This window comes from Plectropomus leopardus, chromosome 11 (genome assembly GCF_008729295.1).
Source record: "Plectropomus leopardus isolate mb chromosome 11, YSFRI_Pleo_2.0, whole genome shotgun sequence".
NCBI lineage: Eukaryota > Metazoa > Chordata > Actinopteri > Perciformes > Serranidae > Plectropomus > Plectropomus leopardus.
In genome coordinates, this window is record NC_056473.1 from 17,228,909 (window position 1) to 17,239,775 (window position 10,867).

At 42.6% G+C, this 10,867-nt stretch overlaps 1 protein-coding gene across 1 annotated transcript in view; it reads right to left on the reverse strand.

Annotated features, from left to right (window-relative positions):
• Positions 1–10,327, reverse strand: part of cttnbp2 (cortactin binding protein 2) — a 127,710-nt gene extending 117,383 nt beyond the window's left edge. Inside the window, 2 exon segments of the mRNA XM_042495910.1 lie at positions 521–628; positions 9,947–10,327. Coding sequence (XP_042351844.1) covers positions 521–628; positions 9,947–10,075 — 237 coding nt within the window. The 5' untranslated portion in view covers positions 10,076–10,327.
• Between the last annotated feature and the right edge of the window lie 540 nt (positions 10,328–10,867).

Below are 10,867 nucleotides of genomic sequence, written 5' to 3' on the forward strand. Positions count from 1 at the left end.
TCAATAGTCACGGAGGAACAACATGAGCCAGAACCAGTCACTTCAACTATCTGTTTGTTACGGGTAGTTAAGTAGGTGGTGTGCGTGGACACAAAGATTTGATCACACTGGCCTCTCTGGCAGAAACTTCTAACCAGTCGCTCAGCCAGCTCCCATTCAACAAAGGCAATCAGAGAGACTGCTTATCAGCACGTAATTATAAAGCAAAGAAAGAAACAGCAGGACAGAGTCTTTCATCGTGATCACACAAGTGTTCCGCACATTTCTGCAGGGAAAAGACGGCGACTCTGATTTAGTGATATCGCATTCATTGAGCAGCATTCATGACCATTCAGCAATCATTAAACCAAGTGATACCAACACAATTCTGGGTCACAATTACAGCTTATCGTCTCATCTCAAGTCTCTCACAAAGGCAGTGTGCTCCAAACAGGTTGTGTCTGATTGGACCCAGCGATGGCGGAGATGGCAGAGGCTTAGCTGATGAGTACAGGAGTGTGTTAGTGTTGTCTGGACTCACCCTCAAGGCCTCTATGACCAGGTCACGGGCCTCCAGCTCTCCCTCCATGATACTCAGCAGGGTGAGCAGCTCTGGCTTGCTCAGGTTATCCATGTTGAACTCACATTTCTGCAAAACAGGCCAGAAACAACACGTCAGAATCATACAATACAATCAACAGTTTTTAGAAAAAAAATATTGCTTACATGATAGAAGCACCACTTACGCCCTCCCTCTCCACCTGGTCTCATTAAGTGCAACCTTCAAATTAGGCTAGATGTCCCGTCCTACCTCCGAGCTATTAAGGTCTAATTACATTTAGCTAGGTCATTAAGCCCCCATTTGGTCAGTTGCAACCGCAAGGCAAACGGGTGGAGATGACTGTAATTGGGAGTGACCAGAAACACTTCATGCTTCCCCTCATGTCAATTAAAAGCTTTTTCCGGTCTACTTATGAGAGGCTGTGTGTGTTGCCTCCTTCTACTCTGTTCATAGGATGGAGGAATGACTTATCTAAGGTAAACTCAATTTCATTTCCAACTATTTCAAACTGTGGATCACTTTGTCCAGACAAGGTTGAGAATTTAAAAAGGGGATTCAGGAGAATATGACTATACCCTTTAAAGGTCCGGTGTGTAGGGTTTAGGGGATATATTGGCAAAAATGGAATATCATATAGGAAAGTATTAGGCTTGGGCAGTATCGCAGTGTACCATTATATATGGAAATACTGAAGGTATGTTTTTTTTCAATAAAATCCTAGATACAGGTCCTCCTCTTTCTATTAAACTTATTGCATGGAGTGCACAGCATGCACCACCTGCCCAGCTCTGCTCAGTCTCTGGTCTCTCTGCATCTGAAATGGGATTGAAAAGGATTTGCTGCTTTACTTTGTTTTTTATCTTTGTAAGCTGAAGTTTTGGGGGTTTTGCACTCATTCAAAAAACATGACGATGCCACCTTAGACTCTTTAATCAGTTTTAATCAGTTTTTGACTTTTGTTTGTAATTATTAAAGAGAATAATTGGTAGATAGATTAAACTTTTAAGGGATGATATTTCTATGCATATCACAATGTTTAATGGGAACATTTCAGTCAAACTTGGATTTTGGTCAGATACAAGTAGCTTTTTTTAATTGTTTTTAAATTTTGAAAGATCTAACTAGGATTGAAGCGTTTTCACAATTAAACGTTTGTGGCATGGAATAAGTGTTGTTTGTTTTTGCAATTTGCAAGACATTTCTTGAAACAATTGCTCATTATGTTTTTCCTGAATCAATCAAAATGATTTTCTCGGGTTTCAGAGGTTACAATGATGTTGATCGGTGTGTTAAAGAGTTCATTTAACAAATACATGGGTTTGTACACAAAACAGGTCCAAGAAAAGTGAGCGTTAAGTGACTTACTCAAATACCACACATTTGAAAGAAGCTTGGTCTTCCTTGAGTTAAGATGTCAAATTCAACAACAAACCAAGAGATAATTATTCTAAAGACATGGGAAATTTCCCAACACTACTGTGAGTCCTATTCATCTGAGATTCCTTAGAGTGGGACTACTGTTTTTTTCTGGTCACAACCCTGAACATCACAACGGCATCTGGTTAGTTGGCATTCCATAGCACAGCGTCAAATAGTTGTATTAAGGGACCTTAGAAGGCATTAACTCATTCTAAGCAAAACCTGAGTGAGGAAAATGAGTGAAATTCTTGGCTGGCGTGTCCAAAAAAATGATGTCACTTTACAAATAGAGGCCAGAAGATGACACTTGAGGACGGTGATAGAAGAATTTCCAGTTACCGTGTTGGCGACTACTGCAGCCATCTGCTGAGAAAGCTACATCCAACTGCATTCTCAATATCTGGAAGCATTTCACCGGGCGATTTGTTCAATAAAACCTTAATAAAACAGAGATGGGAGAAGCAAATGGAGGAAACGGGGAGCGTCTCGACCACTCGTGCACATCAGCCGGATTGCTACCTGCTCATTCTGGTGACGTTCAGTTGTCAGCCGGCCATTTGGGCCTGATTTACAAGCCTACAGCGAAACCTCAGCCAAGATTATTCCATTTCATCAAGGAGTCCGACACGTCTCCAGAGGTCCCTCAAACAGAATATGACTTTGAACAGGCCGGTGTAACATTTCAACAAGCTGCTGCCTTCTATGTGTCCTTTATACGCTCCGATGACGTTGTTTATTTCACCATAAGGGGGAAAAGTTCAGCTCAGACAACGTGAACAGAGGTAATAAATCCATATATATAAACAGGCCAACTCTTTCTCCTTTAAAAGTCAGAGAAGCCTTTCAGACAGGTGCTGAAAAAAAATCGGAGAAATCAGTTTTTAACAAAGGAAGTTTTGTGACTGTTCCCTAATATGGACCTTTTTCTTTTCAGAACAAGGAGCTGGAAAGTGTTGCGTCAATCACATGTTTCAGTTTAGTCAAACCACGTTTTTATTCTGATGCCATCACGGCAAGAGCTGGAAATAAAAGGAGGAGAGATTCCAAAGGGATTGATTCATTCACATCGAGCCTTCCAATCGATCCCCGAGCCCCCTTTTTCCCGGCAGCGTTCACCACTCAGAGAATTGGACGACTCAGTGAGGGCTTGATGGATGGTAACCCTGAGCCCCGCCGTCCTGTCATGGGGCCTCGGGGTGGTGAGCTGTGGGTGGAAGGTGGAGGGCTGCTTCTCTCTGGCATTTCTGCACAGTGAGCAGGTGAGAGAAGCGAACACTAATTTGTTCCATGAGCCGTGTGCTGAGCGCCAAGGGCACGAGCAGCCTGGCCAGCACCAAGAGGCTCACTGTTAGCCCCGGTCCACTTAATAAGACCTGTGTCATTTCACTCTGAGCCATGAGGGAAGGAAACTGCTCGCTCTACGCAAGCTCCTCCACCGTGTTCTGCTGAGCCAAAAGCTCGCTTAGGCCTGTAAGTTTCTCACAGACTTATGTCTCATTGCGAGCACAAAACTGTGTGATATGACAGCCTGTAAACAGACGCCTGTGAGGGGTCACCAGTGGTTATGAGAATAAAAATGCCATCAAGTTGGGGGAATCATAATGAATTAAAAAGGTCAGGAAAATTAACCCTTAGAAACCTGGAGCCACATCACTTTTCTTGTGCTGCTTTCAGATGCCATTCACAACTATTTAAACCTAACCTAAACGAAATTAGCAGATTTAGAAAATTGTTTTTAAAAAGCTTGGGAAAATGTCTAGGTATAACAAAAAACGTGGGGAAAATCTATATTTATAATTATAATAATAACATATTTAAAATAATTTTACAAAATTATTGTAATTTTTAGGCACTTTTTCCAGGTAATTTCCTTGTTTTTTTACGAATTTCCTACTTTTTTTCTTACATTTCTTCATAATTTCTCCTTTCTTTGCTCATTGCCTTCTTTGCATGTTTTTGAAATCAACGAAGCCCATTTGTTCAGGTTTCAAAGGGTTACATTACTATAAAATATACTTTCACATTTACCTTTTGTAGTTTCTAACAAGACAGACAATCTTGATTTCATTTGTCCAGGTTTTGAGATATCTGTCTCACTTTATTAAAAAACAAAGCTGGCAGCAAGGACTACAGTATGTGATGGAAGGATATATTCATGATGTCAACTATTATGAAGAAGGCAAAACCACACAAATTAAGGCTTCCGGTCTCAACAAAAAAAAATGGAAGTAGAGACCTAAAAACTCCTAATAGCCCTTTTTACTCAAAGATCATGCTATAGAGCAAAGTCCTACACAGAACCAAACACAACAGCATCTTCCTCTGTGACATAACATACCCATCGGTCGGGGTGGGAATCAGCCGGGGGCCGCGATCACGATATTTAGGTCACATGTACACATACAACAATACTATATAACTGCGGTTTAAAAGTTTTCCGTAATCCCATGCAATAATAAATATTGTGATATATGGCGATTTATTAACCTTTTCAACTGCAAATCCAAGATAAAGTTTTCAGCCTGTTCATCTCATTTTTATTGGTGGAAAATGTATCTAGTGGACTAAAAAAAACAAACGATTTTATTATTCTACTATACTAGGTTTAATTTGTATTTGCAATATTAATAATTTATATAGTACATTCAGTATACATACACAGTATGTAGTATATACAGTATCAGTACTTGGCGTCTGTGTATCAGACTCCGAGTCAAGAACAGATATCTAAAAACCTGGAGCCAAATGTGTTAGTTTTTGTTTTTTGAGAGAACTAACCCATCGATACATTATACAATTATACTTAATCTTCTCTGATGAACTCTCAAACTTGTTTACAGGATCACTTGAAACCGCCCCCCAACCCCCTCCTGTGTCAGAGCACAGAAATTTTGTTGTCAGGAAGAAGAAGTGATGACATTATGTTATTGGCACTCCTCCAACATGGCAGCAGGTCCCACATAACCACTGGTGACCAGTCACAGGCTTCACTTTCACAATAGTCCTGCCAGACACTAAAGACAGGTTTCAGGCAGGGCTGAACAAGTGCTGGGTGACGTTTAAAGAGTCTTATTTGGGTCTTATTTTTGTTGTGTTACCCATCATTCCTATCTGTTATAATAATATTTTACTTATTAACTTCATTTCTGAATGCAAGAGTACAGGGAACACAAGCAGTCAGACATTCAGAGCAGTTTTACCGATCTTACCGGGAAATAAAACAGAAATTTCTACAGCCAATCTGTCCATTGTAAACTTCAATTAAAATTGCTTCCAGTTTGACCTACTGTGCTTACTGCAGTTGTGTGCACACACTTTTTTGTGTGCAATAAGAGATTATCCAACAGTTCGGGGCTCACATTCAGTTTTACCAAAATATGATGAAACTAGATGAATGTTCACAGTAGGACTGGATCTAACAGCCCACTCAATTTTGGATAAGGTTCCCAGTCTGCAAAAGACAAGGATTTGTTGAGGTTCAACATTAACAAATCTCTGATAATAACCACATTTCGGGATTGTAGATGCTGTAGTTTTGCACGTTATTCTTATCTTAGACACTCTATATTTGCACTTTTTATTGATGCTTCTGCTGCACTGCAATTTCCCCCAGGATAAATAAAGTTTTATCTTATCTCTGCTCACACATAGGTAGCAGGCGTCTCGTTTGAAGCTGTCGCTGGTTATGATGACAGACATCAGCTGCAGCAGATTAGATCAGCTGGAGATAATTAACATTAATTCAGTAACAGCTGAAAAACAAAAGTTTGTCTGTTCTCGGCAGCTGGGGTCCGTATTCAGGCAAAGATTGTGAGTGAAAAGACGCATAACCCGTGAATGAATTGTTTTGTAGTTCAACCAGGAGCGACAAAGCGGTGACCGTTCCATAGAGAAATGATCAGCTGATCACAACAATTTAAAAATCTTAAACTTTTGACTCACATCAGCTTAACATTTGAATTAATTGCCTTAATTCATTAGTTGTGAATCTGAACCGTCAGTATTTGGAGTAAGTAGCTGGTACAGTACAGCTGTTTACTGAATGTGTCAGATGCATTTAATTCATATTTCATTTATTTTGCTGCTCATATCATTTTTAGGTTATAAGGAGAGTTTCTGAACTTTAAAAGGATAATTCAGATCTGTTGAATTGAGGCTGCATGACATACTTAGAGTCAGTATATTCGTAGCCAGCCAATAAGCAGCAGCCAGGTGTACTGCCACATAAGCTAAGATATGTATTGCTTTGGACAGGGGACAAGCAAAAAAACATATTTTTAGCTGCTTTTACACAGAGAATTGTGTTATAGGGCCTCAACAAAGTCCCCTCTTTAAAGCACCCCTGCATTTTTACACAGAGCCAACTGACAGTAACATCAGTTCGCTCCTGTGTGTGATTATATACTGCAACATCCTGCAATCGAAAGAGGCATGACGGGCGTCACGTTACACAACAGCGTCATCCTCTAGTGTGAAAAAAAATCAATGTGTCAGCAGCACTTTCTGAACTTACAAACAACAGCACAAACTTCCCCATTTCAACCAAAGACTCATACGGATCGATGTTTAAGTGCGGCTTCGGTGGAAACGAAGGGTAATTAAATTAGTTGCGGCGCGTCACTGCATCTTGCTGGTTAAGGAGCTGAAATTAGCACGTTCACCCGGGTGTTGCGTCTCCATCACTGCTGGTCGGAGCCGGAGGCGATAAAAACCCTTGACTACTGCAGCAGTCAATTGACCCAGGTGTTAATGCTGATTGTTACATTTTCCAAAACATTAAAAAGACAGATGTTAGTGGGTGTTGACGGTTTTTTTGTGCAGTGGAAATTAGGCTTAACTGATCGAGGCAGCGGTAGATAAGCAGCTCCTGTGTTCAGCGATCCAAAATTACTGTTTTTCTAAACGGAGTCTGGCAAAGAAGAATATACCAGTCAGAGGTCCCAGTATGATACCGTGTGACTTTAGTGTTTGACATTGATATTATTTGACATCTATACGGGTAAGTTTGGATTCACCAAAGTCACACAAACTTAACTAACTGATCGAAGCGGCGGTAGACCACCAGCGGTCGTGTTCAGTGAGCTGAAATTGCTATTTTTGTCAATGGAGTCTGGCAGCTTTGGCATCAGAAGGTCTGTTTTTAGGTGAGACTTTTTTAGGTGGCGAAGATTCATTTAGCTGCTGCCCCTGTCCACAACAGCACATTGGTCACCTTACCCACTTCTCCAAATTAAGGGCGTGCTGACTCACAACTAATGCATGTAGCACACTGACTACAGATGAGTACCTCAAACAACCTTACTTCAGAAGCTCTGAACTATCCCTTTAATTAGGCTAAAAAACCGTTTCAGCCTTCTCTGCCAACAACAGGTGATTAGACAGCTTTGAGTTACGGGTACCTATTTTAGCCTTTGGTTATTTGCAAACATTGAACGGTAAACCAAATAAATGTCTTAATCATGTGACGGCTCATGTTTCTTAGACTTGAGATGTTGCCACAAATTGAGCTTGTGTCCCTTTAACTTCAGCGAGTGCCGCAGTACCATGTGCTGTGTACCATGTGCTGTGGTAAAGGAGTGGGAGGTGACCAGCAGAGTGCTTTTCACTGACCTCTGACCCCTCCCTGGACCATCAGGGCCGGTCCTTCAGATTCCTCACAAACAGGAAACTTCCCCCTACTTTGGGCCAATAACTGAGTCTGACAGGGGTGAGCAAAGAGCAAAGTGCTTTATTTAACCACGGCAGGCATGATGGTGGTGGTGGGAGGCGAGGGCGAGAGTGGGAGGGCATGAAGGCGGAAGCTCTGTTTCATTGGCTGAAGCCTGGAGAAGGAAGAGTGCGCTGGCAGAGCGACGGGTGAGCTGAGGAGTCTGCCTCACCCGGCTCCTGTGTCTCTGGAGCACCTGTTCACCTCAAATGTAAAGCAGCCTCGAGGCAGTTCTGAGCGCGCTCAGAAGAGGGGGGCCGGCTGACATGGTACTCCCAGCTATGCCAGCTGAGTCACTGAAATTAAGACCAATTTAGAAAGGTGTCTGGTGAACACGGCCTCAACCACCACGCTACCTCTGCCCTCCATCCACCCCCCACCCCCCCCCAGCTCATCTCCTCAGCTCACCGCTCAAACCCACCCCCACCTTAACACCCACACTACCACCCACCCACCCCAGGGACTGTGGCTGCTTTCTACTCCAGCAGCACCACACAGCTTCATCACACTCTTAGACATAAAGGTTCCAACAGGGTCCATCCAGAAGTGCTGAGGTTTTACCCAGAACCATTTCATTGGGTTTTTCTAAGGGTTCTTCGAAAGACAATAAGTTCTGTTAAAAACTAAAACCATGATTAGTGGAGAGAGATATCTAATGTAGCCAATTACTATTTTTAGAGCCCCCCTGGATGGCTTCTAAATTAAACCCTTCGAATATAAACAGGTTCTCAACCTACTGGGTGGTTTCTAGATGAATCCATCAGAATATCAAACGGTCCTTGATAGGACCCATTTGGCAGTTTCTAGATGAAACCCTTGGAATATGAATGGGCTCTCAGTAGAACCCCTGGTTCTACTACCCCTGGGTGGTATTTAGTACAAGCCCTTGAGATATGAAATGGTTCTCATTAGAAGCTCCTGGGTGTGTTCTTGTTAGATCCCTTGGATGGTGGAAAGATTCTGAATAGAACACCCATAGAGAGTTCTGGGTGGAACCATTACACTATATAAAGGTTCAGAATCAGAAGTAGATTCATTACAAAATAGAATTTGCATTGTTCTCTGCAGAACTTGTCATAGTGGGTTCTGGGTGTAACCTTTCACAGATGTTTCTAGGTTTTAACCTTTATTTTGAGTTCTAAGTAAATCCCTCTGGAAGTCTTCCAGTTGGAACCTTAACAAAAGGTTCTACGGGAAACCCTATATGGTTGTAGTTAGCACCTTTATTTCTAAGAGTGCAGCCTCCTTCTTCAATCCAAAGAAGTGGTTCTTTTACTGGATGTGGCACTCAAAGTTCAATAAAACAGTAACAAAATAACAAAAATGACAAAAGCAATACTGTCCGCTTTGCATTAGTCGTCAGGTCGATAACTACAGTGTGACAGGTTGCATCATAGATCCAGCTGAGGGGGGGGGGGTTACCACATCCCAGTAGGTAGCCGGGGCAACAGATAGATCAGTTTGCACAGAGGGATGGGGATGGCGAGCGGCTACCCTGCCACATATGCTGCTGCAACCTGTGAGAAATCACAACTGTGTGTGTGTAAACACCTGAAGCTCAACAAAAGGACTACTTTTAAAGACATGACTTGAGTCACTCTGGTCTACAAATCAGGTACAGCTTCTGTATGGTGATCTGTTACAAGGTATGGAAGCCTGTGAGGATCCGCTGATTTATGGAGGACCAATTCAGTAAATTGCCTAACCATTCAAATGCCAAAATCATCTTCGCAGGTGAATATCAACACCAAGATATACAAAAGGTGAAATTAAAGGTTCTCAGGGAGAAATTCAACCACCAAATAAATAAAAGCTTCGTTTGCCAGATTTAACTCTCCTACAGCCGGCAAAACAGCTCGTTTTAAACGTATGCGTATTAACCCCATTTACAGTGATAAATATGAGCAACAACCTGAGCGGGCAGCGACGGTTTCTCTCCGCAGGATAACGTTACAAATGTGGGATGAATGTAGAAAGCAGCCGGCAGAGGCGAACAAAAGACTACCGTTATGTTCAAATTAAAGAAAACAATATATGCTGTCTGTCAGGGAGCCGCGGTCGAGCATGTCTGAGTCGTTATCACCCTCAGCCGAGCACGAACCCCTTGTTTTTCTCCAGACATTGTCGCGAGGCTCCCGCTGGCCACCGCTGTTGCTTCACGAGCCTGAGCGAAATAGATGCGCACCCGCATTTCTCCTTTCCCACCGCGACTACCCCGACGCCACACCGCTAAAAACACCCGTACAGCTGCAGTTTCCCGGTGAAGGTTCATGACTCACCGTGTCGACACTTCCCAGCACGGCGGTTGCCAGTGTTTGTACCGGAGGAGGCTGCTCTCCGCTGGCTCCCTCCGACGCCATCTTCGTACTGTAGCGGTCTGCTGAAGTGAGGGCGCATCCGGCACTCATTAACTATTGCGCTGCTGAGTGCAAATCACGCCACGCACGGCCATTGAAAGGAAGGAGAGAGGTTTGACAAATGGAAAGAGCTGTGAAGGGGGAGAGAGGACGACAGGTCTCCGCCGTGAGAAGCCCTCAGCCGAGTGTGTGCGGGCCGCTGCGGGGGGAGCGGACAGGCAAGTGGGCGTAGACCGACCGACGCGTACAAATCCAGATGCAAAGCCCCGGTGCGCTCCCAACTGGAAAGGAGGTGCGTCCTGACTGATTGACAACAGCAATTGTCGGACTCTGAAGCTATAAAATAAGCCTGTGGGTGGTTCTCAAACTAGGGCTCGGGGACACCCAGGGACCCGTGCTCTAATAACATGACAAGGCTGGAAAAAGATAGTTCAAAAATTGATGAAAATAGTATAAACCAGTGGGGAGAGACGGTGAAAATTGCATATATTATGGAAAAATTGACAGCTAAGTTACAGATGAAAATGTATTGCTTTAATGAACAATGGTCACCGTTAATATGGGCAATGTCAGAAATCTAGAGATTTATTTATTTATTTATTTATTTATTTATTTATTTTCTCCCTCTATATTTTGCCATTGCCTTGTTTTCCTTGCTTGTTTACTTTTTGTTGTAATTGCGGTATTTAACCTTTGTTTATATTTATTATTACTACCGATTTGACATACTTGTATATTTTTCTGTGTTCTTTTTTGTGTGTTTTCTCAGTTGTCCGTGCTCCTTTTCTTTACTTAGTATGCTGAATATGGACATGATAAAAAGAGATAAATATGTGATTTGGT